This window comes from Podospora pseudoanserina, chromosome 2, assembly GCF_035222485.1.
Source record: "Podospora pseudoanserina strain CBS 124.78 chromosome 2, whole genome shotgun sequence".
Lineage (NCBI taxonomy): Eukaryota > Fungi > Ascomycota > Sordariomycetes > Sordariales > Podosporaceae > Podospora > Podospora pseudoanserina.
Window position 1 is genome coordinate 314,021 of NC_085921.1, and position 25,458 is coordinate 339,478.

Consider the following 25,458-nt stretch of genomic DNA (forward strand, 5'->3'; position numbering starts at 1 on the left):
CTCTGATGGCCAGTTGGTTCAGCGGTTGGTGGAGAAGCTAAAGCCGGATCGAGCGGGTGTAGATGGAAATGTTTAGGGCGACTAAAAGACGTGGAATTTTATTGTGTGGTGGTCCCTGAATAGACAAACTGCCGTGCTGGTGAAGGGATAGTAGACACAACGGATTTACGTCGCTAGTAAGATCGAGCTCTGCCAGCTCAAATGATCCCATAAAACCCCCTTGACTCTTCCAGTAAATACACTCCATGTTGGGGGGAGGGGGCTCGACGTCAACAGGTCAGCCACCGCCCGATGTGCTGGACAACCCAAATGCTTCCTACAGTAAAAGACCCCAAATCCCTGCGCACAATTGCCAGCCTTGATTTGTATTCCGACCCTGCCCTGGACCCCCTAGGACAAAACAAAAATGTACCAAATCGACTTCTTGTTATACATGCCTTCATAAGCGGTGTCTTGATATTCGTTCCAGAAATAGAAGATACTGCGAGTTTCGCCTGCATACCGACTTTTGCGAAAAAAGAAAAACCCATTCAATCCACCTCCATATCGTCAGCCATCGGCAACGTTATCGCTACAGTGATGGACGGGTCTTCGTCCTCCCTCTTCCCACCATCCACCAAAAAAGAGTTGTTGGTATTGCTGTTGCTGCTGCCGCTGCCGTTGCCGTGACCGTTGGAGTCCCTCTCAGCAACCCCGTTTCCATTCCCATTCCCACTTGTAAGCTTGTATTCCCCGTCCTCCACTCGTTCAATGATACCTTCCTCCAGCGCCCAATCAGACAGTAGGCTGTCAACGCCCATTTGCTGGGCCTCACCCTTTTCCATGTGGCGGCCGACGTGTTCGGTCCACTCATCCCAGGACCCGGGTCCTTCAAAAACACTTTGGCAGTCTTGTTTCGGACAGGCCGAGCGTTGTGGTGGTTGCCTCCTCGTCACCAAACAAGAGGCCTGCATCTCCTTGACATGAGTTTCCCATTCCACTTGCAGTTTGCTGTCGCCCTTGGCGATGGACTTTTTGATGGCGAACGGAGCATGCATCCGCCGAAGATGTTGCGTGAACAAGTCCTTGCGGTTGAACTCGTTGCCTTTGCCATCGGGACTGCTCTGCGGACACGAAGAGCATCGATAATACTGCAGACACAGATGCTGGGATGCGATGTGCCTCTTCCACTCATTTTTGGAGCCAAATGTGCTCGGGCAGCCGGCGAAGGAGAAGGCACAAGGAAAGGGTCTTGTGTGGGCGGCAGCGACATGCTTTCGGAGCGACGAGGAATCCTTGAAAGGTGCATGACTGCAGAGGTCACAAAGGGTATCCTGCTTGGGAGTTTGTTTCTGCAGGGGCCTCCGAGCTTTGGACTTAGCGGTAGGAGTCCCATATTCGGGGGCATATTGGATCTCGTCGGCCGTTGGCCCAGCCACTTCAACTGGGGGCGATCCGGGATCGCCGGCATGTCGCACGGCGATGCTGTCCCCTATTCGTGTGTTTGAGGGATCGTGGGCCGATAGGCCGTCATCACTAACGTGACGGACATGGCTCAGTGCTTTGAGCTGCTCTGCCGCTTCTTTCATTTCAGCTGATTCCTCCACCTCTTCCTGGGGGACAGCGGAAGGCTGCTGGCCTTGGGGTGCCGGAGGTGGCGCTGATATCGCCCCCCCGTTGACCACTGCCGGTTGTGAACGTGAATCCGCCTGACGCCCCGGTGTTTCCTGTTGAATGGGGACGAACTGAGCCACAGCTTGCTCGCGCCGAGTAGCGGATGGACTACCCTTGGCAGGTGGGCGAGCTTCGAACGCCGTGCGGTTCTCATCTAGCTCTTTTGGCTGCAGCGAACCGTTGGCAGCCTGATTTACCAGTCGCTCGTAAAGGTGGATCATATTATGTGACCCAATGGAGCCCAGGAAGCAGCACACCTTGTCGTGCTGAACAACATTCCACACGCTGTTGGGCATGGATATGAGAAGCATCGTGGGAGGGCCCAGGAACATGCCTTCCACCTTGATTTTTGACGCTGCAGGAGGCGTGTTGTGAAGCCACTGATTAAAAAACGCCATGTCGGGACTCGCCTCGCCAACAAACGTGGTACACACCAAGACTCTTTGTTCGTCAAACGTCAGGCCCATCACCTCCTCAGAGCTCAAGGGCCGGTCGTCACGGCCGGACTTCCACGTACCCTGAAGATCCGTGTCTGCAGACTGGGGAGGCGACTGAAGCTGGGCGGCTTTGGGGTCCAGAGGTACCAGAATGATTCCATGCCCCCTAGTGTGGGTAAGCGTAAACAAAGCAGGTATCCTTTCATGGGCCACGGGTTGCTTGCTGGCCCCGTTGGCCAGTCTGACCAGAGCTTGTGCGCTCTCATGCTGTCTTTGTTGTCGAAGATCATCGAATAATCGTTGAGCACTAAAAGGGCGACTCGTGAGACTCAGCTTGTGAAGTGTGTCGGTCAAAGAGGCGGTAAATGAGCGAGGGCCGGGCTCAAAGGGGGTCTGCTCTGGGGTGTATGCCGCAATGGCTTGCTTGGCTACGTTGCTCCCAGCCATGGGCGCATTGGGGATGGCACATGAGTCAAGGAGGAGCAGTATTTCGGACTGTGCATCCTCAAACAGGCACCGGACACCGTCCCACTTCAGCTTGGCAGCATCCTCACGAGCATTGCTAGAGCAGAGTATTAGCACATCGAGACCCCAGCATCGAGACCTTTGATAACCTACCAGGCCCAGTACAGTTGGTTGTCGGAACCAACATAGCCATGGCCAGCATAATATATAATCAAGAGATGATCTGGGCGGGCATTGTCCAGAAACGAGGCCATCTGAACACCGAGCTTGATGCTTGGATTTGGTACCGTGGGGATTGCCCACTTGTCAGTGTGATAGTTGTAACGCTCAATAAACACCTTTTCCAATGCCAGCAGGTCCTGCTCCACGGAAGTGTCATCCTCCCATCGCAGCATGAGCACCGACACGCTGGTATGCTGTGGCTTCAGTGTTTGCTGGTGGATGTGCATGGCGGCATCTTGGAGATGCCGAGCAAAAGCCTCGAACTCGTGCCGCTCGGGTGGCGGCGCAACAGACTCGGTGGGCGCATAGTGAGGAGGTGGAAGCTGTCGACACCGTTAGTGCTCCGGCGGGCAGGTGAACAAGGGCGACACGATACGCACCTGTTCTTGGGGGAAACCGTGTGGCGGAGGCTGCGCCTGAGTATGTGGAGGTGCTGAAGCCGGGACCGGGACCGGGACCGGGACGGACGCCGGAGCGTGAGGAGGCAGGACGGGCGGATCGGCGACTTTGGGGGCAAGCCTCCGGCGTTTGGAAGAAGGCTCCATGGTGGTGGTGGTGATGGTGGTGGTGCACGAGGACGACTGTTGGGCAAAAGCACGGGGCCCAGGCGCAACAGCCAGAGACCCAAAAGACACGGCAATCCGATGTGTGTGCCGCCTTTGCGGTGGTCCTAGAGAATGAGAGATACCAAGAGCTGAGATGGTGAGGAGCAACCGAAGGGCCCAATGGTTCGGCAGCGTTCAAAGGTGCGGTAGTAGAGACGAATTGATGGCGACAGCGTCAACAACAGCGACAGCAGCAGACGGCGTGGTGGGTGCGGGGGGAGAAAGGCAGGCAGGAGAATGAGGTTTGAGGCCGCACCGTCGGGGGGTGGGATGGGATAGGATAGGATAGGTGGGCGAGCGACACACACACGCACACCTCTCACACACAGTAAGGCTGTGCTGAGCTGGAAAAGGACCACTCGGCTCTGGATTAGCCTTGTGGCAGGGCCATGGCGCTATATGATTGGCTGGTGGCGGCTTGTCCTAGATGGAGCCGGCAAGGAGGGGGAGCGGGGCTGTAACTCTGCCTTGCGGCCAGTCACAGGCCGCCACAAGAGCGCTCGAGCCACCCGGCATGTGTGATCAGCTGACAAGGTCTGGCAAAGACTTGGCTTGGGTTTGGGATTGGGCTTGGTTCTCCTCCAACCTTGTCACTTCTTCTCATCTCTCACATCCTCAGCGTTAGCTGTGTTGTCTGTTGTCTGTTTCTCTTGTGCCTGTTGTGTTGTGCTGTGCTGTGTTGAGTGTGAGTGTGTGTGTGTGTGTGTGTGTGTGTGTGTGTGCGCATGTTAAACAGGTGGAATGAAGCACTATGTAAGGTAGTAAGTAGTGTGTAGGTATGTACGATGGATTGGATTCTCCTCGTTTCCCATAGACCCATCCCTCCCCCCGGTGGCACTGTTTATTAAAGCACCAACCTGGAGCCAGATCGAATTTATCTATCCGTTGCATGCATGCGTCTCTGCCCAACTGCCTTTTCTCGCTCGCCTTGCTGCTACAGGCGGGCTTGGTCTGGCTGCTCGTTCTGCAACGGCGCCTTCTTATTCGCCTCGTAGCTCGACCAAAAGAGACAAATCAGGCCAGCAAATGGGGCCATCAATGGCCATGCAAGACGAGGCCGGATCCTGACCAAAGCTGCAGTCTTGCAGGCTCTTCGGCCTTCTCATTGGCGCCTGTCAGCCTTCTGCAGCACACTACCTGCAGCACTTGATTGGCACAGGTTAGCCGTTCACCACCTGACTGCCAAGGTAGAGGATGGTACCTATCTTTACACCGACTCCAAACCGCCATCCGAGTTGCCAAGCCCCCCAGCTTCCAACCTGGCGATGGCCCTCTCAACCTCTGTCTCCCAGTTGCTCACCCCCACAATCACCCACTCTAGAGCCCCGACTAGATACAGCGCAACGCACTGCCCGACCCATAGTCCGACGAGACCCCATCCGTGGAAGGCAAGGTAGATGCCGCCGGGGAGCGCCCCTCCGTAGTAGCTGATCAGGTTCACCACAGCTCCAACCCATTGCCGGCCCATGCCGCGCAGTGCACCGCCGCAGGATCCGTTGAGCCCGTCGGCGATTTGGAACAAGGCTACATACGGCATCACTTCAGCCACGAGCTTCACCACCCGCTCATCGTCGTTGAAGATTCGCCCAAAGACGTTGCGTGAGGCCATGAGTATTATCAAGATCAAAGTCCCTGCTATCGTGCTGAGGATGGCGGCTGAGTGAGCAGCCTGGGCCGCTCCCCTCGAATTGTGTGCGCCGAGGAGGTTTCCAACCCTCGCCGAAGCAGCGACGCCAAGGCCGAACGGGATTGTGTTGATGATCTGGTCCGCGGTCATGATGACGGATTGTGCCGCCAGAGGAATTGTCCCCAGACGGCCCGCTGCAAGTGCAACGATCTCGAAAGCCCACCATTCTGTCCCGACATGTACAACGCCCATGAGCGCAAGGTGAGCGAAAGGTCCCATGTGGGAGACGGCTCTTCGGACGTCAATGCCTCCCCAGCACTCCTTCCCCCGCACAAAGGCAGCATACGCCACAAGCAAGAGGAATGAGCTCCAGTATGATATGCCGGTGGCCATGGGGGCGCCATACAGACCGAATCCCAGCCGGTGGATGAAGAGCCAGTTGAGCAGTGCGTTCATCGGAGAGGTGAGCAACAGCACGTATGTTCCTGGTCGGTAGATTTCTGTCATCGCGTTAGTGTGGATCTGGACGTTTCCTCTGAGCAGGAGCCATGCTCACCTTGCGCCTGCAAGTATTTCTTCATGGCCTCAAACCAGACATAACCGAGACCGCCGGGGATCAGATACCGGAGAAACTTGGAGCTCTGTACGCAGATAAACTCCTCTTGGCCTAGAGCGCGAAACAAGTGTTCAGAAAAGGCCCATATGATGGCCACAACCGCATAGAAAGAGGTCAAGATCACCAGGCCTCGCTGCAGCAGGACACCCAGATCGTGTTTGTTGGACGAGCCGGTAAAACTGCTTGATGCGAGTGTATCCAGAGCAGTCGTGCCGCCAAGAGCAATCAGCCACGCCGTGGCCATGGCGAACATGTACGAAAAGGCGGCTGTAGCAAGAGCCTCGGGACTCAACCGGCCGACAATGAGCACCGAGACTGTCTGCAACGAGTTCTGCAATATGTACGCGAGGATGACGGGAAGCGACGTGCGTGTGAGCAGCCACAATTCGTCGAGCCATAGCCGGTATTGAGGGAACATGAAGATTTCGGATGAAGCAGCGTGTCCGGTGTCTGATGATGACGAATATACCGATGCCGGCTTTGTCAAGAGGGATGTTCTTTCGTTCGGAGGGTGATCAGAGGCCTCTGCCCTGTGGGCAACGCCATCGTGTGCCATCATGCACGGCGGCCAGTTGCTGTACAGGAGTTGGAACGAACTTCCCCGATGATGGTGGGAGGAAATGCTCAGATATAGGGTCCGGCATCTTGAGCCGGTTGTTTCGATGTCGGAGATCTCCAGTCGATGAGCCGGGTGGATTTGTCGCCCCTTTCCTCGACAGCCTATAGACATTGCAGCTAAGCTGATAACCAGGCCCCACGCGGAGCCAAACATTGGAGAATGAAGATGAGCGGACTGTCCTGCTCGTCTTGCAGGAACGTCACACATCTAGGTACATAGGTACATAGGTATGGACATCTACTAGACATGGAAAGATAAGAAAGCGGTTAAGCCAGGCAACGCCTAGCGAATCTCGGCTCGCAAGAGAGCACTCAACGTATCTACCAGTTGCCGCAGAGGAGCTGTTGGACAGATTCAAGCCAGAAAGTAAGATGTTGCAGCTCTCTTTACTCGAGCGTCTGGCTGTTGAGGTGTGGGGTTGGCTTTACAACCTCCAACTTGTGCCTACATCCACTTTCAGCATTCAACGGCCTAAGTATCAATCAGTTATCGTTCAAATACAGCGCTGGAAGTAAAGCTGCGAGGTTGCCGGGAATGCAAGCACGCCGTCTGTTATCTCAGACCAATCCCAATTAAATAACGTAACGATTCTACTAACGGAGTCTACCCAATCAGCTCTGTTGGGGTCTGTCCAGCATTGAGCCCCAATGTCTCGTCAATGGCGATGCTGCTATCTTGCTTCTGCACGTATGACGGATGAGTTTGGCCAACTGCAGCATCTCGTTGAAAGGTTGGAGTTACCACTGGCCTTTACGTAAAATAGAGCTCGAGGTTTGGTGCCGATTTGCTTGGTCGGGAGATGATGATATCGTCCGCCAACAGCTTGCAATCAGACACAACAAAACTCTAGTCGGAACAATACAAAGAGCATACTGTCCCATGATTCAGTTTCGAGAGCATGCTTTTATTTCTCGTGATTGTGACATTAAGGCTGACCGTAATTTGTTACGAACCCCTCCCCCTCCGCATCCCCCTCCCCCAACCCAGTACCAGACATTACCTCGAACCAACACACCAAAGCTGACGTCTGCCAAGCCCCCACCCCTTTTCTGGCCCCCTTGGCCCCTTAATAGGGCTGGCCCCAGAAGACACCAGAGAGTAAACAAGTCTCCTACTTACAATGGGTCACTGTGCATTCGCCCAAGACGACCGAGTCACGAGTTGAGGCACCCATTATCTGCTCTCAGCACGACACCTACCTATTCATGGCCACATTGATCAAAGCGAAAAAAAGATGGTATCCATGTACATGAACTAAAAGGGGGTATCGATGTCCAGAAACAAAAGTGAACAGGAAAAATAAGAACGGCTATCCCACCGAGCGTTCCTCTATCTAAAATTTTCTTTTTGGGCCAGCCTTTTTATCATATTCCAGGCGTGCACTTCACCCGGCAACCTGCTTGCCCTTGTCCTTCGGTCCCTGGCCCCTATCCGATTTCTCCCCTCCCCGTTTCTCCATCTCCGCCCCATCATCTTTTTGACCCTCGTTGCCACCGTCCCCAGCTTCAACTCCGCTCCCTGACAACCACCTCTGCAGGCCCACGGACGCGTCCATAACCCCGCCGCACAGCTCCCAATTCTCCATCCCGATTTGCAGCAAGCTTACGTTCAACATGCCCTTGACAAAGTGCCCGTGGTTGTTCGAGTCCTGTTCCTGGGTGCTCGACGACGACACAAGAGGCAGCAGAATCCAGTTGAACACCCCGAGGAGGGACCGCCACGTGGACAGCGGCACCTTCCATGTGGTCCTCCAAAGTTGTAGGTGCTCCGCCGGTGTTACAATCTGCTTGAAGGGACGGCGGAGCATGATGGCTCGGCTGTAGAGGATGGCGGCGAGCCGGACCGACTGGTAGATGTAATCTGGAGGATCCGACGGCATCATCGCCGTGGAGTGTGTGGACGAGGCTGCAGCTCGGGCTGGCGATGGTGAGCCGTCGAGGCGCAGCACGCTGGAGTGTTCGTCGCCTGGCAGTTGCATGGGATGAACAGGAAGTGGAGAGTGTTGCTGCTGCTTCAGACCAAGAGGCCGACCCCTGGTGCTGCTGTGGTAGTCGTCTCCCAGTTCTGGACTAGGCCTGGTGTCTAATGGGCTAAACGTTGCTGAAATGGTGCTGGCGGCTGATGACGGGGCAGGAGACGCCGCGGCTGCGGCAGTGGACAGGCGACGTAGCGCCGGGCCCTCCACGGAGAGGTTCACCATTCTTTCGTGGATCCATCCTGATGTCGTATGCACTTTTTGGAGCTCTTTCACTGTCGGCTCTTCGGGCAGCGCAAGGACGGCGGCAAGGAGGAACCGCATGTCGTCGAGGATAGAGGCCACGGCGCCGTGGGTGCGAAGGGCTTCGCCACAGGATGCAAAAGTTGCGAGTTTGGGGATAAAAGGTGTGTTGAGCGGCAGACGCAGCGGCACATGACTGTTGTCACGGAACTCAAACTCGGCGCCGCCACGCAGGAAAGGGGCCGTTTCAGAGGATAAGGCAATGGCCACATCGGCTCTATCATGGCTCTTTTGTTAGCCCAGAGTTTTCTGAGCACAGAAAAGATCCCGGATGCCAAAATACTTACGTGATGGCAAGCTTGCTGATCAGCCCGTGTAAACCCAGGGTACGAAATCCGCCTCGGACCCTGATCATCTCTCGCAAGCCGCTCAAGTGGGCACGCAAGTCGCCTTCGTTTCCCCAGTGCCTGCGGTGTATCAGTACGGTTAGCAAAATGACAACCGTCGGAGTCATCAGCCGGACTTACCACTCGTTGAGAACAAGCTGAACGACACCCGTGATCCCCTCGTCGCTGGTAGACAGTTGCGAGCTGAGATGCATGTTGACGAGCTCAAATACTTGGCTTTTCTGCGCCATGGCCGCCGTGAGATCAACATGTCCAGAATCGGCGAGGAAACACGCAGCTGTGTAGACACCGACACGCTGTAGGAGCCGCGACTGAATACAGTATGGAACATAATACTTGATGTAGGGGTTCGACGCATCTGGGTTCCCATCTAACGATGCCTTGAACTGGGAAATGAGGTTTATATCTGGAAGAAGAGCCATAAACAATCAGCACACCGGATTGAAAATGGCACCAGGACTACATTTGTGAGTAGAAGCCGCTTAAACCTACAGACCGCAAACAGATCAGCATCCTCTAGAATAGGCGGGTGCCTGGATATGTCCCATAGTATGTTGCTGTCGCCAGACATGCTCGGAGGTAGGGGTGAGCTGTTTGCCCACCCGCTGCTTTCCGAGTCCCATCCCCCTCCTCCCCACGGATGAAGCCCCTGCCCTCCTGGGTAGTAGGCACGAAGGGTTTTGACGACACCATGGACAGCCGCGGCGTGTTGCGTACAGCCTTCTTCGCAGGCTGATAAGTGGGAGTAGAGAAAGCTGCGATCAGTGCTCCAGGCGTACTGGGGAGTTGACGGTGCCGTGGGAGAGTGTCCCAGTGTGTCGAATCCGGGCCAGCCAGCAAGAGGACCCGTTACCTCTTGCCCTGGCGTTCTGGGCCATGGCGAAGCGAGAGGAGAAGGCTGCCTTGGGGGTATCGAAGAGGGCCTGATGTTTTCGACCCGGTAAAGACCAGGGCTCAGAGGTGGTGGTAGAATGGAGATGGAGAAGGCAGGCGGGTGTGTTGCTCCCGCTGCTGCGGCCGCCGCCGTTACGGCGCTCGATCGTCTACAACTTGGCTTGTAAGCAACTATCATGGTACAGACCATTCCCGTCCATGTGATGCAATTGCGCACCTGCTGTTGGGCCTGTACTCGCAGAGCGGTTGGGGGTATCTTCTCGCGCAGTTGTTGCATGGCTGGCCCTGGTTGCACTAGGAGAAACAGCCACAGAGACACAGTGTTAGCAGTAGCGTTTGTGACCTAAATAAGAGTGAAAGGAAGAACAGTCTGGCAGCGGCAACGGCAACGGCACTGGGACTGGCACACAGAAAGAGTGCTTGGCCTTGGCAGGCTTGCTTGCGGTGTTCTTTTCGAATGAGCGGTTAAGACATGGCATGGAAGGAAAAGACGGTGTCTCACTCTTTGCTTCCTCCTCCTGCACTCTCCACACGACGTCGTTGTTCTCTCCGCACGTGAGGGACGTGGTGGTACATTGTTTTGCGTAGGGTCGGACATTACGGGTATGCTGTGCTGGATGAGAAGCTTATTGACGGCGACACGGCCGTCAATCTCTGCATTGGCAAGGGATGATGGCTGGTTGTAGGGCTGACTTATAACGCTCCCTCTTCTTTGGGACCAGCTTTGCAAAGGGCCGAGATGGGGTCGTCGGGCTCGTTTATGCAAGCCTTCGGCGCTGGGAGCACTCGTTGGGATTAGCGTGTTGAGATGCCAGCCGAGCTGGTTGTGGGCAAGGGGTGACTGGGTGGTATAAGGGACGAGGTAAAAAGGTGTGTTGCCCCGCGGCTCCAGACTGGGAGACATGAGGGAGGGAGGTAGTATTGAGGATGGCAGCTGTGAGCGAACACTCCTGATAAGAGGATGAGCACGAGTAGCCAGACCGCAAACCTTTGCCTCGTGGAAGGTTCTATGGACTGGTCCACGATGTGATGAAAGGTCGTGCGCGAAGCAGATAGACTTGGAACGACCAACTCTTTATGCTTCGTCTGAGGCCTCTCTGTGTGTACGAGAAAAGAAGAGGAGTATTCTTGGAACATGGAAACAGAAGAGAACAGAAGGTAGGGCTGAAGGAAAACATTTCTTACATTCGCGTGGGCGTATATGTGCCGGATGAACAACAGCCATCCACTTCCCAGGGACATAGAAAGTGTATTGATGGCGGTGCTGCTGGGCTGGGGTCAAGTGGCTGCTGGGACCCTTCCTACACGCACATTTTTGTATTCGGGACCATGTGTGTATATGTAAACAACCAAGTAGGTACTCTGGTACATGGCGGTGAGTGATTTGTCCGGATAGCAAAAGGCGGCTCTCTCTGTGAATGACGCACCGGCGGCCAGGGATAAGGGGACATCTCAAGATGGAGCAAGATGCCAAACTTCCCATCCTTTAATCTGGCTAGTGCGATACAAACAGGCTAGGCTCCTCGTATATTTGAGGGCGGCAGGTTCTGGGTACTCTTCTGGCACTAATGGAGCGAAGCCAGGCAATTGTGGCCTCTGTGGTGTCCAGCCAGACAAAGGAGAGATGGGATTCTGGAGTCAGACCTGTTCATGAGGGTGTGAAGTCGTCCTGATCACCATATGACCAAATCGAGCGTGCTTTGCGGCGAATGTTGTGACACCAAGCACCTGTCTGTCCCAAAGCCCCTCGTTGCCTATGCTCCCTGGCGAAGGTGACATTGATCCGATCTGGGTTCCCTGATAGACCAACCTGGTGGATGGCTGGTCCCTGAATTGCAGGCCCTGTGAGCGGAGGATGCCGTTCACCCTCTGGTGCAAGGGCGACGGCGTGGCGTCGGCTCTGAAACAAGGAGCCAGCTTTCTCGCTCTGGCAGTCACATCTCCGGAAATGCCTCCGTCCAGTAGCCATCATGCAACGAGATGCCAGCCAGGAGCTGGCAGTCACAGGGCTAGGCAGGGCTGCAGGACTTGAAAGGTGCCCAATGACGCAAGATAGTAAGACCTCGACTCTCACTTTCCGGCTTGTGGAGAGTGGGCGAATAGAAACCAGAAGCAATAGTTCAAGGCCAGTAGTCCATCAGAGTCAAACACAGCGCCTCGATGCGGCGTGGTCTGATGCAGAGCAGAATATTGTAGCTCAACCGTCGTTCCTTGACCCATCATCATCTGAGTTGCCCACCAGCACCCAATAATCTAACCCAACCCCGCACGTCCCGCACACAGGATACGTGCAGCCACAAAGCAGCGGGTAGTAGCCAATGGAGTGGTCAAAGATGGGGTCGAGTTCGATTCCAGCTTGCCAGAGCCCCCAGGGCTGGCCTGGTAGTGCCGACCGGCTGAAGGCTTGGGTATTTAGGAAACGCGGGGTCAGCGTTTGAGAGTGCTGCCAGCCCATCTAGGTAGGTAAGATGGGCTTGCAAGAGCGGACTATTGCTCTCACATCCAAACGATTCACTGGTGATAACTCAAGATCTGGCGAGGCAGTGCCCGCCAGCACGTCGGATGGTGTCAACCCTTTGGTCCGGACGGCGGCCTCCGCACCTGACTAGAGTAGACCGAGGTCGGTCTCGATCGTCGCGATGGATATCTGATGTAGTTCATGGGTTCATGGGTTTATGCCTGTCGAAATAGAGTTGGAGAATTGTGACGTAGCCTGAGCTTGATGTCCCTAAGCCTGGTGAGCTTGGCTGACTTAGGGCCAACCATCCTATGTACAGGGGGTCAAAGTGCTGCCAGCCTACTGGTTAGCCTATCGGTCCTGGGCATTCTTGGGCAGGGGTTCGGGTCTAGACTGGTCTCTCTGGTCTCTGGCCAAGTTCTGTCGTAAAAGGCTTCCCCGCGGAGCCATGGCCTACCAGGGCGGTTCCCCTTGACAGGCACCACTGACACTTGAGAGAGTACATAGGGAAGATGACCCGGTATCCATGTGCAAGCCATGTGAAATTCCGTTTGGCCATTGAAAAGCAGTGCTAAAATTGGTATCACAACAACAGAAAATGCTCCTCCCTCCTGCGCAGTCAGTCCTGAACGCCAGCCTGTTACCCAGCGTCTTGCTGTGACAGTGTCTCCCAATATCTCCCAATATCTCCCAATGTCTCTCATTGACCCCAAAATACCCAGAAGAATTAGCATTCTATAACATATCGGATATCATTCATCATCATCATTATCATCATTCATGGCTGCGAAAGCGGTTGGTCTTGCAATGACCACCCCTCACGTCTTCCCTCAGCTCCCCGTCCTCTCTATGTTGGGACCGTTATCTGGCCACATAGTTTGGTTTCCTGGCCAGGTTCACAGCCGGCGGTGCATCTTCATCCAGGGGGTAAGGCAGCGCAGGAGCAGCTCCTCGCCCAGAGGTTGAATGTTGCCTCTCGGGAAGCGGTGTTTTGGGAGGCAGGGGGGGGGTCCATCACGTACTGGTAATGGCTGCTGCTGTGATGGAAGCTCTTGGTACCGTCGAGGGTAGTCATCCGCGCTCACAATAGCAATCTTGTCTGAGCCTGACGCCGTTCGGTACTGCGAGGGCGTCGGAGCATTCACCGTCAGCCGGTCTGCGTCGTCATTGTTCTGAGGCTTAGCCGGGCGACCACCTTGGGGAGGCGGCGGAGGGGCTAGAGTAGGGGCGCTCGAGTACGGCTGCGTGATGCCCAGCGGCGAAGGCGGGAACCGCTCGCCTGAACTTCTGGGGGACGGCGTGCTGACACCGGGCCTTGGAAGCATGTCGCTTCCAGACTCGTACGACTGTCGACTGGGTGTTGTGCGAGGAGGGAAGACAGGAATATCGCCTGGCAACTCAACAGCCAGAGGCATCGAGATTTCCGGCAACTTCTTTTCTTGCTCTGCGGCACTCATGGATCCGAGACGCTCCCACCGCAACTTGGCGAAGTGAATCTTGGCCAGCTTCGATGACGCTCCCTGTACCATCTTCTGCTCCTCCTCCCTCGCCAAATAGCGCCGGGTGTTGGTACTGATTTCGGCCAGCCGGTTCCACTCATTCATGCCAAACTCTCCCACGCCCACCTCCACATTGAGCCGGTAATAATGCTCAATGTTGACACCCCGCTTGGGCAGGTGTTCCTTTTTCATGAGCTCATGAATCTTCTCACAGCCCTCAATCTTGGCTATCAACCTCTTCCTGGCCTCGGCAAACTCCCCCATGAAGCCCTCGTACCACAAGGTCGAGTTTGTGTCACTGCTCTTTGGACGCTTTCCTGTTCCGACGCTGACAAATACGCCAACCTCACGGCCGGGCCACTCATTCACCACTGCCTCGTCCAGAGCAGTGATGGAAGGGTTGAAGGTACCAGCGCCATCGTCGTGGAAAACCGAGTGACCGATCTGAATCGGCTTGAAAGCCAAACCGATGGCGCAGGTTGCTCTCCCAGCTTGCCAAATCTTGCAGTCAAACTCGGGAGCGGGCTCCTTTCTGGAATCGTAGGATCGCAAAAGCGCCGGAGCGCCGCCTCGTTGGGTACCTCGATATACAGCTGTAATGGCACTGCAAAGATGAAATCAGGGGTCAGTCAGCCGTGTCCGGGTGGAAACGAGGGAATACAGAAACTACTTACGTCTTGGTCCTGTTCTCCCTCTCGTCATACAAGCGGGCGTTGGGATTGCCCCAGCGTGAGGAAATGGTGGGCCTTGCTGCCTGCGATGTTGGGCTCTTGGCGCTGAAGCTGATCACACTCGCGTTGCTCGAATGCCTTCTCGGATAGGCAGCGCTCGATCGCGAGGCAGTGGACATGGGATACGTGCTGCTCGTTTCAGACAGGTCGTTGCCCTCTCGTTCATACACCGTATGCTCCCTGACACACTCCTTGATTGCCTCCTCCAGCTTGGTCGCCTTGAACAGCGTGGACCTATAAGGAATCCCAGCGATGGTCTTGTCCGTCTCAAACACCATGCGTGTCAGGCGCACATACAGTTCCTTGCATGTCTCGATATCCAGACGCAGCCTGCCAAGCATCAAGGCGATGAGGCCACCAGTGCCAGTGCCAACAATGAGGTCAAAATGATCACATGGCTTAGGTATCTCGGATCGTTTGGGGGCCCGACCTTCGATTTCGACGAACGTCCGGTGCATCAGCTCTTGCAGGATCAGGAACATGGAATAGCCGCGAACACCTCCACCATCTAGAGGCCCCAAAAGACGGCGTTAGTATGCTATGCTTGCAACCTTTGCGCTGCGCGCACGCAGGCTAAGAAAGGGCCGGCCATCAACATACCTAGTGATAAGATGCGCAGGGGCGGACCTTTGGTGGTGTCCTTGCGCCTCAGGTGGGAGTCCATCTCCAGAATGTAGGCAGTCACTCAGAGAAACTGCAGACTAGAGAATGTGTGAGTATCGGGAAGCCTGCAAGGCCCCGAGGACTCGACGAGCCCTGAAGATGATGGCTTTGCCGCCGAGAGGCCTACAGTGGTTTGCTTGGCGCAACGACTGGGAGAGGGGGTGGGTGACGCAGGAGCTTGGGCCGGACAGGGAAGCGATCAGCCTGGAAATGCGCCACACCTGGCTTGTCTTTTTTGTCTTTTGGTGCTGTCACAAAGAGCGAGGTTGACTGAACGTTTTCTTTTGGGCTGCTGGGGAGCAGGAGGATGTTGTGTAGAAAAAGATGACCTGGATCTGTATGCGATCACTCCGATCTCAGCGCTTGCAGATAATCCGAGAGCAACAATCACGGGCGGTTGTGGCAGTGCCTGAGCGCCGAGTCCCGAGAAAGGAAGCCTTCTACCAAGTACATGGTGCACACAATTCCTGAATGGGGCCCGTGCGTTGGGGGACTTGGGTGCCTGATGACGAGGCATCTACCTATCGCCTCCTGACAATCAGGGCGCTTTAGGACGGCTCTTGTTGGGCCCGCGCAATCCGGCCACAGGAACCCGCTGCTCCGAATGCACAAGGCTGTCATCACCTGCTCTGATTCGATGCCACGCGAGCTTCGGTGCGTGGGCGAACAAACACATGGCTGCAAGTTGTGGCTGTGCCAAAGCATGTCTTAAAGACAAGGGATGAGGTGGGAAGGGAATGAGGCCTTTCCTAATGTCAAAAAGAGTCTCGCACCTCGGTCATTTAGAACCGAGCCATCTGAAAAGGCTCTTGTTGAAAGACGGGATTCCGGTGTCTCTTATTGGTCGTACCTACCATGGGCTTGTTGGGTGGTAGGTAGGCAGTTGCTAGCACAACAAGGGCAACTAGCTGTCTACGTCATCGTTTCGTTGCCCGCTATCTGTGTCACTCCTAATAGAGGACCAGATCCATCGTGAACAGGTTCAACACAACCTTCACTTCTGCATCTCCTGGGCATCCCCGACTGCTTGATTCTACTCTGCCCAGTCAGCCGTCATGCTTTCGTCTTGCTTTGGATCTGGCCGGCGCCTGTCAGACGAGCATGAGCCGCTGCTGCCCCAATACGATGACACCACCTCGCTGCAGAGACAGCTGCACCAGAAGCTGCACACGTACCAGATGCTTCGAGCTCTATCCAAAGGTTTCATGCCCTCAAACGAGCAGACCATTGTGAAACTCAGAACCCTTCTCGCTGCCGACATCCTCAATCCAGATCTCGACACAACGGAGCTGAGCGACTCGGGCCAAGCGCTGGTGCATTACAGCAAACAGTTTGTCCACCAACTCATTGAGCTCCTCCAACACAAGAACAGCAATGATCAGATTCAAGATTTTATCTGGTACTTGACCAGGGCGAGGGTCTCGGTGGACATGGAGCACATCGCTGAACAGGCAGCCAAGGCAAAGGCCAAGGCTGACACAGCAGCAGGTTTGTTGGAGAATCTGGTCGATTTCCACACCAGTGCTTGCTCGGCCAACTGACACATTTATTCTTGAATTTTAGCTTACAAGAGCCTTCAAACCGTGGGTTCCCTGCTTCTCACAAATTCGGACTTTCGCCTGTTCCTCACAGATCTCAACTTGGTTGCCCGCGAGGTGTTCAAAGACACCGCCTTTGCCCTTTCCGAGGCTTCGAAAGAAGCGGGTAAAAGTCTTGAACCGTCTTCTCAGGAGCAGGAATCCTTGAAGGCACCGGGGAAGGATGCGCAGACACCGCCAAGCAAAGAAGACCTCTTGAACCAGGCCTCAGAGATTACCCAGGTGCTCACCGGGAGCACGTCTACCGTAGTTGAGGGAGCCGAAAACAGTATCATCAGCAAGCTCCAAGGTGATGAAAAAGACACCATGCTTTTTCGGTTGAAGCAGGCCGTGTTGAAGCTTAGAAAACGACGCGACTATTCCGACTCTGTTTCGACCCTCTCACTACTGCTCAAGCGCTATGCCATGGTTTACTCACGCATTGCTCGCGACACTCTTGAGGCGGCTGACCAAGACGTTGACCGGAATCCGGAGACGGACCGAGCGCTGAAAAACTTCTGGCTGTTCATCCGATCATTCGGGGATGCCGAGGAGTGGGAAGAGCTGGAGCGGCGCTTCAGGGACCTTATGGATCATGGCCAGAATGACCCGGACTTTGAAGACCTGATTCAGCAACTAGGAAACGCACTCCAGGAAATGTTTACAGACGCAGCCTTCTTCGACCACGCCGAGGAGAGGTTCCAGGCATTACGGGTCAGGTCGAGACAACTTGTCTCGGGGTCATCTTTACGGGACGACATTGACGGACTTCTTGCTCAGGTGCAGTCAACCTTTCAGTTGGTCATCAGAGACAAGGATGTTGCCAATCTCATCAAAACCGCAACCACCATCGGCAAGATTCTTTCCCCCAAGCACCAATATGCCAATACAGATTTGCTGACGGATTCGATCAATGTTTTTGTGCCACTGCTCATCCAGTCAATCAGTTACATCCCGATACCCAGGCTTGAAATCTCAACACCGCAGCTCGACTTGTTGCTTGAGAATCTCATCTTGGAACCCGGCATCACGGTCAATCATTCTTCATTTTTCCCATATAAGCTCCGAGTTGAGACCTTCAATGACTTGGAGATCCGCAAGGCGCGCTTTCGGACAACTTCGGCGATAAAGAGCCTGATGCGCATCAGGATTGATGGATTGTCCATCAAGGCCGAAGAGGTAGGGTTCTGGCTCCGGGCGCACACAGGGCTCTTACGCCTGGTGGATGAGGGAATTGCTTCGTTTGAGCTTGACGAGCGAGGTCTGGATATCCAGCTCGACGTGGAGGTTGGGAGAGACAGACTTGAGAAGATACTCTCTCTAAGGGGGGTAAGGGTGCGCATCCACAAACTCAACTGGACCCTGCGGAGAAGTAGGTTCAGTTTTCTGGCATGGCTCATGAAGCCACTCCTCAAACCCCTTATTCGCAAAACCATCGAGATGCAGATCGCCTCGGCCATCAAGGATTCACTGCACTTTGCCAACCGGGAACTCTTGTTCGCACGGGAAAGACTCCGTGCGACACGTATAGCTGATCCTGATGACTTGCGGACTTTTTTCAAGGCTGTTTTGGCAAGACTTACACCCCCTGACGACCCAGATCTCTACGCTCGTGTCGGTGTCGGCGAGCCAGGCCAAGGTGTTTTCGAAGGAGTTTACGCGCCTGGTAGCATCGTCAAATTGTGGAAGGAAGAGGCACAACAGGCACCACAAAGGATCCGAGAAAATGAGAGAGACGGGTGGCGCAATGATGTTTTCGATGTCCACGCCAGACTTTTGGGGTGAAGGGGTGTATTACTCATGGTCTGCTTGTGTCTTGGATCCTCTTCACTTGTGTCACGATAAGGGTTGATGACACACCTTCAGTGAGTAGTCAACGTGATGCAAAATATTCATAACACTCTCAGCAAAATGCGCTTGATGTTCTTGCACGTGCGTTTTACTCGACATCTGATCCGGGATGTAAAGCATGTCTTGGGCTATGACATCATAACTGGGGGTTCACTGGGCGCATATGGCTGGACGCCATTCGTGGTTCTTGGCAGCAGTCAGCTGAAGCCGAGTGGCTCAATCAAGAAACCAATATCGAACAGGCCTGTTCTCAGTGGCTGGACTGGCCAAGCTGCACGCTTTGAAGTGAAAACAGGGTCCTGTTCGTTTCAACGGTGGTGGTGGTCCGGCCTACCCAAACAAGTGACGTGGTTCAAGGAGCTGGGCGCTTCTGGTTTGAAGTCATCGTCAACAGCTAGGTCTTAATCGCGTCAAAAAACATGGTCAGAAGGGGGGGCGGGAATGACGAAGAACAAAAAGACTACCAAAAGAGCCAAGTGCTGTCCGGTGCCACGACATAACGTGTAGCAGTATATAGCCCAACGGTGAGCCGTAGGTTCCTCATCGATCTGCCTCCATTCTCTAGTCCTGTAATATTCAACAGCAACGACGGCTTACCCTGCCCATCCGCTGATAGATATCCCAAGCAGCAACCGTTACGCCCACTCGCGCTACTAGCCTAGCCCAACTCAACATGGCGCTACCCGAGATCGCCTCCATCATTCTGCGGCTGGCAGAGCTGGCGTTTGCGGCCGTTGTCGCAGGCTTGAACGGCGACTATCTACACTCAGTTCGCGGCGCTTCCTCGTGGGATTTGGGACGACACATCTACACTGAAGTTGTTGCGGGATTGTCCATTTTGTTTGCCATTATTTGGCTGTTTCCCTTCAGCTCCTCGTTTATCCATTGGCCGGCCGATCTGTTCTTCAGCATCCTGTGGTTTGTGGCCTTTGGTCTATTGGTGGATTGGCTGGATGGTTCTTGCGGGTATGTATCATTGCTTAGACTTGTTTCGACCTCTCCGGGGCCAAAATGGATTAAAGCTAACTCTTCCTCAGACGGGTTTTCGACTGGACCAACCTCTCATTCCAGGACACTGCATCCTGTGCCCAGTTCAAGGCCGTAGTCGCCTTTTCCTTCTTGAGTGCCATCTGCTGGCTAGCCAGTGCCATCGTCGGGTACGTTTACCACTCATTGTTTCCCATACATTTTGTTAAAGGCAATCGACTAACACGAGGGGTCGTAGTTTCTGGTGGGTTCGCCGCAACACTCGTGTTCGTCACACCACCACTGCACCCACCTACCGTCGTCGCCGTTGGTATCGCTCTCGCGTTTAAGCCTACCATTACCGGTACCCCAGATGACCATGACAAATCACGATATTCCATTCAGAGCAGCAATTTTCTCCTAATCCAAGTACCCTATTCATTTTCCTTTATCTTGTGGTACCAAACGATAAACTTTCCCTACAATGTGGTGTAACGACATGACGGTATGAAGAACAATGGGGCAGCGAGGCGAAGGACAAATCGGAACTTCTTGATATACTCCATATTATTCTCTTCTCATGTATTTAAACAGAAGCAAATTTTTGTGTGATCAGGAGTGATCTGTGCATACCAAGCTCATTAAAGTTGACTCTATCTGCTGTTCATTGAACATCTCAACAATGATCATCACAACACAGGCGCCCAGGATCAGCAGGGCATGAAGTGGCTGAGTGGGGGTGGGGTATCTGTCACAAACGGGATGACCCTTTCGGCATTTGGGTCAATCAAACAACATTATACAGCACGCGAGCACAGAGGGCTGTGGCTCGGTCAGCGTGGCTCCTTTACCTGGCAATCAATGACGTCGTTGCGTTATGCAGAGCGGCAAGCCCGGCACCAGACGGTGTAAGTGGATGTCCACCTACTAAAAAGAGAACAATGCGGGGAAGCTTGAATTGACGGGGCTTTGCGCCACACCTGGAACCGTGACGCCTCCTCGTGCCCCTTACATGACGTGGATCCTGCTTTAATGGCAGTGATGCCAAGATTAAAGCAAGAATACTGCAGTGGTACCGCGAAGAAGCAGCGGCTGCGCGTTGTAGAAGAATGTACCTTCAAAAGCTGTTTGCTCACAAGATCGAAATGTGGCGTGGATCCACAGAGAATCAATGGGTCCAGGCCAAGCAATGGGGAAATGCTCGGCAGCTCCAACGTCACCAGCCACACAACTTCAACCACAAACGACGTCACAGCATCCCAGGCGAATTGCATCTCCTTTGCCCATGTGGCCCGAATTCCCCATCTTGGTGATGGGCTTGTCGTGTTGTATGTAGAGCCCTGGAGAGCGGAGCTTCATTGTTTGATCGCATCTGGGTATGCAACTATGACGTATATGAGGTAATGCCCGTTTGCTGGGTCGCCATCTCTGACGTTCTATTGGACTCGGCGGCTCTGACAGCTTATTCCAGCTTGAGACGAACAAGGTACGCGTCTCAGGACATGCAACCGGCCGAGAATGATGCCATTTGACCAACTTCGCTTCGGCTTCTTTCCACCCCTTTTCGAGAAGCCTTGATGGAATGGGCTAACATCTGGCCCAGGCGAATGGCCATGCTTGCTATGACACAACCAGAGCGAATCTTGGTTCTGGGTGATCCACATCTCGATGATGTTTCCCATGTGCCCATTGACGCCTTTCTTGTTCCGTATCTGGTGTCAAAGGGATATAAGGACTGTTCCCCTTCCTGTTGAACTAGAATTTTCTTTCCTCATCAACACACAAAGCATTATCACAAAGCAATCACAACTCAAACAAAGCTTCACCACTCACCTCACTATATCAACACACAACTACACTTGAACTCAACACTCGAATACAGTACCCAACATGTCTTCCATCGTCAACAAGATCAAGGAGGCTGTCCACTCCGACAAGTCCCACCATGGCGCTCCTGAAGGCACCAGCGGACCCCACAACTCTCGTGTCGCCAACGCTGCCGACCCCCGCGTCGACTCTGATCGTGACGGCTCCCACACTGCTGGCCGCACCACCGGCACCACCGGCACCACCGGTACCAACGAAGGTCTCCACGGCCCCCACAACTCCCGCGTTGCCAACACTCTCGACCCCCGTGTAGACTCGGACCGTGATGGCTCTCGCACTGCTGGCAACACTGGTACTGGCTTCGGCAACACTGGTACTGGCTTCGGCAACACTGGTACTGGCTTCGGCAACACTGGTACTGGCTTCGGCAACTCTGGCCGCACCGCTGGCACCAACGAGGGCCTCCATGGTCCCCACAGCTCCCGCGTTGCCAACACTCTCGATCCCCGCGTCGATTCTGACCGTGACGGTTCCAACACTGTTGGCTCTTCTGGCACGGGCACCCACACCACCGCTGGCTTCGGCGGCAACACTGGCATCGGCTCTGGCAACACTCACCGCGCCACCGCCGGCACCGGCACGACTGGCATGACCGGCACCCATGGTGCCCCCGCCGGCACTCACGGCCCTCACAACTCTCGCATTGCCAATGCTGCTGATCCCAGAGTTGACTCTGACCGTGATGGCCGTGGTGCCATCCACAGCGGACCTGGCCCTGCCAGCAACACTGCCGGCCCTCACTCCAGCGATATGGCGAACAAGCTCGACCCCCGTGTCGACTCGGATCTTGACGGTTCCAAGACCATTGGTCAAAACAGGACTTACCAGTAAGTAAGTAAAATATGAGACAGCAACAACTTGCAGACAGTGGTACTAACATCGTCTTCTCTCAGATCTGGGACAGCCACTTCCATCGCAAGAGACCCTACGGACGCTTCTCAGGTCCCTCCCTCCGTCCTTCGCAAGCATCTGGGTGACCCGGTGGTTGAGCATGATGACCACCACCATCACCGCGAGAGGCGAAATAGCGTGAAGTCCCACCAGGAGGCCTTTAGCGGAGTCTAAATAGGGGGTTGCTTTTTGACCAAGATGGAACATGCATTATGAGTTATGACGGATGGTTTTGAGCCTTTTTTTTTGTAATAATACCAAGTTTGCTCTTGTTCTTTCATTACTGCCATCACTCGCTTGCGCTGGTTGGAAAGTGGATGATGTGGTATGCAATATCAGGTAGCTAGATACCCCTTTGGTGTAGGATCAATGCAAACAAAGTCGCTGCAAATGATCAAAACTGCCTACATAGAAGTGAACATGATATGGTCAGCTCAATGGACAAGTCTTCAACTTCCTCAACTCTCCCTCCCGAGCTACATATCCGACCAACAGAAATCTAGCGACAAGTCTCTGAAGAACCTGGACTGTTGCAAAGATCAAGCTACCATCCCCCGTTTTCGGTTTTCTAAGTGAAGCTCTGGTCGTCTTTGAGCCCAAAAAAATAGGTCTCTTGGAATGATGTGTGAAGTCAGGAAAAGTGGGGCAGGTTGCTCAACCATGGATTTGGAAACTTTGACAACACTCAATTATCGTTCAAGCCGACAACAATCCAAGATTTTCACCTTCATCGACACACACTACTTCCACCGCCAGCTGCAAAGAGGATAGCGCCATATTGGCTAATTGAAAATGTCGAGTCAGATCGACTCATCAGATGAACAATTTTCCGCCTCTGAGCAGGCACATTCGAGCTCACCATCTCCTTTGCAATTTTCCCGAGCGTCGTCCTATCGAGGCCGCGAGTATACCCTTTATGACGCGGTCGCCGGTATCTACACTCTACTCCTCGTTTCGTACTCGCTCAAGCATCCTAACTCGGCTACTAGGTCAGGTATCTCTAAATGAACGCGTCCAGCCACATGGCGGCAGCAGCCGTCGCAGCAATCGACCTGGCTCAGGAAACCTCACCTCCCGCACCTACAGGCTTGCCCCAGAAGAGGTTCTATTTCGGCGGCACAACGCCCCGACTCGATATGCCGAGCATGATATCTACTGGGCCCATGAGGATTTGCTGCCGTCACAGCAACTACCCGACAGTGCCCTGCTGAGATCTGTTCACTGTTACGCAAGTAAATTCTACGACTACACTGCCTTGGATTCTTCCCACCTCCACTCCAAGCTCCCCAAGGATGGATCACCTTCTCTTCCAAGCCAGACACAACCACACTCGGAGTTTTTCCAAAAGAAAGCAAACACAGACCTCCGGAGCCTAGATGAGACGGCCATCCTGGCTTTTGGCATCCTCCTTGAAGAAGCCAGCCGTGAAGTGCTCGGGAAGCGGGGCGACTTGGTGTTTACCGAGGCAGAGGGATATCAGCCTCCCCAAGCCCCTTCTCAAGCAGCTGGTGCAACGCCAGCAACCACGGCCGCCACCCTGGTGCCATCATCAACAGGGGGAACCGAAGAGGGAAAGGCAAATGGCGGTGGGGCCCTGGATACTGATGTCTCACACGGTGAAGGAGGCCCAAAAAAACGAAGGAAAGTGGCGAGCAGACGCAAAAAACGCCCTGACGATGGTCCTGACAGACTGGACTGACGACAGTTCATTGGAAGAAAAGAAACCCAGATTCTCGACCAAGAATGTTGCTCGGCTCGAAGGACAGGTTTGGATCTGTTTCAGTTGGAAACCCAATTCTCCAGTCCGGATTGATGGCAGCCATGAGAAGAAGCAACGGAAAAAAACAACGCAGCTGTTTGAGAACCTGTCGTTCTTATTTCGCCACCTCGTGGGTGCGCCAGACTCGAGAGCTAAGCCGACGGACCGGCGTGGGAAGAGAGAACCCACCAAACTGGTTGCGCTTCCCGTTGGCTACCGAAAGGACGCCATTCGCATTCGGGTACTCGTCTCTGTCTGTTACCAATAAATTGTTCCGCTACTGCCGGGCGTTGTTGCTTCTGGAAGGATCACGCCTTCCATTCGACTGACATCTCAGAGGATTGGCTAGCCAGTTTATCGTCTGCAATTCCGTGCAGGGGCAAAAGAAACAAGAGGAACGACGCCATCAGCCACGACATGTCTTTGCAGCAGGTAGTTTCTGTCTCTAATGCGGTTTCCTGACAGTCCGGTCTGGGTCTCTCTTTGCCTGGAACCGAGAAGGCCAAAATGCCACTTTGTTTGTCAGAAAATGTCATGATGCATCATATCATGTGTGAGCGAGCTAGTCCACCCACATACACATGGAGCGAAGCTTTTGAGTCTTTTTTTCTTTCAAGCCGTGCATATCACACAGTCAGCCTGCCCGCCCGTCCGAGCCCAGTGGGAACAGGAAAAGAAAACATGATGGACCCGATTCGGTTCTTGGGCCCGCCATCCTGGTGCTGGAAAGTTCCGACCTCTTGGTAGTCGCCGGCTGGGACCGACAGCCTCCATGACGATTGGTCAGCGGGCTGAACCAGCAGACAACAGTTTGTGGATTATAACCGACGGCCAGGCAAGACATGCAGTCGACAACAGGATGATGGTGTGGTGGCGCTCCGTCCCCTTCCCCCTCCCCCTCCCGGTCACCAAGCTATTGGGACGTGCTGATTTGCCCATCAAGGTATCAGACCATGCGGTTGGTGCGCCTGGGGGGAATAAGCGTGGGGTTGGGAGAAGGACGTTGCGCTTTGCTCGCTTTCCCCAATGACTGGGCACGTGGGAGAAGGCCGCTCAAAAAGACCTGCAAAGATGGAGAAAGATGCGGAAGGATCAGCATTGCACAGATTGAGAGCAGCAGAGGGGTTTCTGATATCGGGATTCCAAGTGAGAGTTAATGCTCCGTACGGCACAGGTACAGGACAGGATACCGTGCCCGCCCCCGCCATTACACACCACGACAGGCCATGGGTTAAATAACAGATCGCGGAGTTGTCTCCGACCACGGCTCAGGCTGCTATGATTGGCTTATTTGGCCTTTCGCCAGACGATACAAGAGTGTCTGTCGTCTGGGCTTCTCACTGTCGGTGTCTTGCGGCTGAGGTGATTTACTTTCTCGATGTTGTCTCAACCGGTTATGTGGGGGGAGGGGAA

General features: G+C 54.4%; 9 protein-coding genes across 9 annotated transcripts; 4 read left to right on the plus strand and 5 right to left on the minus strand.

The window, feature by feature from the left end:
* Positions 1-530: 530 nt before the first annotated feature.
* On the minus strand, positions 531-3,322 carry QC764_200070 (uncharacterized protein; the record flags this gene model as incomplete). Its single annotated transcript, XM_062943705.1, has 3 exons — positions 531-2,652; positions 2,709-3,100; positions 3,158-3,322. The coding sequence occupies 3 exons, from the start codon at positions 3,320-3,322 to the stop codon at positions 531-533; spliced, it is 2,679 nt and encodes an 892-aa protein (XP_062802438.1).
* Positions 3,323-4,589: 1,267 nt separating this feature from the next.
* ERC1 (ethionine resistance protein) lies at positions 4,590-7,157 on the minus strand (the record flags this gene model as incomplete). Its single annotated transcript, XM_062943706.1, has 3 exons — positions 6,843-7,157; positions 5,566-6,715; positions 4,590-5,509 (listed from the first exon to the last, which is right to left on the minus strand). The coding sequence occupies exons 2-3, from the start codon at positions 6,449-6,451 to the stop codon at positions 4,590-4,592; spliced, it is 1,806 nt and encodes a 601-aa protein (XP_062802439.1). The 5' UTR covers positions 6,452-6,715; positions 6,843-7,157.
* A 294-nt stretch (positions 7,158-7,451) lies between these two features.
* QC764_0029970 (uncharacterized protein) lies at positions 7,452-9,291 on the minus strand (the record flags this gene model as incomplete). Its single annotated transcript, XM_062940169.1, has 3 exons — positions 7,452-8,739; positions 8,810-8,929; positions 8,990-9,291. 3 exons carry the CDS (start codon positions 9,289-9,291, stop codon positions 7,629-7,631), a joined length of 1,533 nt encoding a protein of 510 aa, XP_062802440.1. The 3' UTR covers positions 7,452-7,628.
* A 339-nt stretch (positions 9,292-9,630) lies between these two features.
* Positions 9,631-10,361, minus strand: QC764_0029980 (uncharacterized protein; the record flags this gene model as incomplete). Its single annotated transcript, XM_062940170.1, has 2 exons — positions 9,631-9,912; positions 10,266-10,361. The coding sequence occupies 2 exons, from the start codon at positions 10,359-10,361 to the stop codon at positions 9,631-9,633; spliced, it is 378 nt and encodes a 125-aa protein (XP_062802441.1).
* Positions 10,362-13,117: 2,756 nt separating this feature from the next.
* On the minus strand, positions 13,118-15,843 carry QC764_200100 (uncharacterized protein; the record flags this gene model as incomplete). Its single annotated transcript, XM_062943707.1, has 3 exons — positions 15,052-15,843; positions 14,395-14,959; positions 13,118-14,324 (listed from the first exon to the last, which is right to left on the minus strand). Exons 1-3 carry the CDS (start codon positions 15,113-15,115, stop codon positions 13,118-13,120), a joined length of 1,836 nt encoding a protein of 611 aa, XP_062802442.1. The 5' UTR covers positions 15,116-15,843.
* QC764_200110 (uncharacterized protein) lies at positions 15,685-18,476 on the plus strand (the record flags this gene model as incomplete). Its single annotated transcript, XM_062943708.1, has 2 exons — positions 15,685-16,602; positions 16,678-18,476. Exons 1-2 carry the CDS (start codon positions 16,170-16,172, stop codon positions 18,474-18,476), a joined length of 2,232 nt encoding a protein of 743 aa, XP_062802443.1. The 5' UTR covers positions 15,685-16,169.
* Positions 18,477-19,215: 739 nt separating this feature from the next.
* On the plus strand, positions 19,216-20,386 carry QC764_200120 (uncharacterized protein; the record flags this gene model as incomplete). The annotated part of the gene is made up of 3 exons (XM_062943709.1): positions 19,216-19,508; positions 19,580-19,699; positions 19,768-20,386. The coding sequence occupies 3 exons, from the start codon at positions 19,216-19,218 to the stop codon at positions 19,856-19,858; spliced, it is 504 nt and encodes a 167-aa protein (XP_062802444.1). The 3' UTR covers positions 19,859-20,386.
* A 1,012-nt stretch (positions 20,387-21,398) lies between these two features.
* Positions 21,399-22,743, plus strand: QC764_200130 (uncharacterized protein; the record flags this gene model as incomplete). Its single annotated transcript, XM_062943710.1, has 3 exons — positions 21,399-21,687; positions 21,709-22,222; positions 22,289-22,743. The coding sequence occupies 3 exons, from the start codon at positions 21,399-21,401 to the stop codon at positions 22,458-22,460; spliced, it is 975 nt and encodes a 324-aa protein (XP_062802445.1). The 3' UTR covers positions 22,461-22,743.
* A 240-nt stretch (positions 22,744-22,983) lies between these two features.
* On the plus strand, positions 22,984-23,996 carry QC764_200140 (uncharacterized protein). Its single transcript, XM_062943711.1, has 2 exons — positions 22,984-23,217; positions 23,276-23,996. Exons 1-2 carry the CDS (start codon positions 23,079-23,081, stop codon positions 23,983-23,985), a joined length of 849 nt encoding a protein of 282 aa, XP_062802446.1. The 5' UTR covers positions 22,984-23,078; the 3' UTR covers positions 23,986-23,996.
* The last annotated feature ends 1,462 nt before the right edge of the window (positions 23,997-25,458 follow it).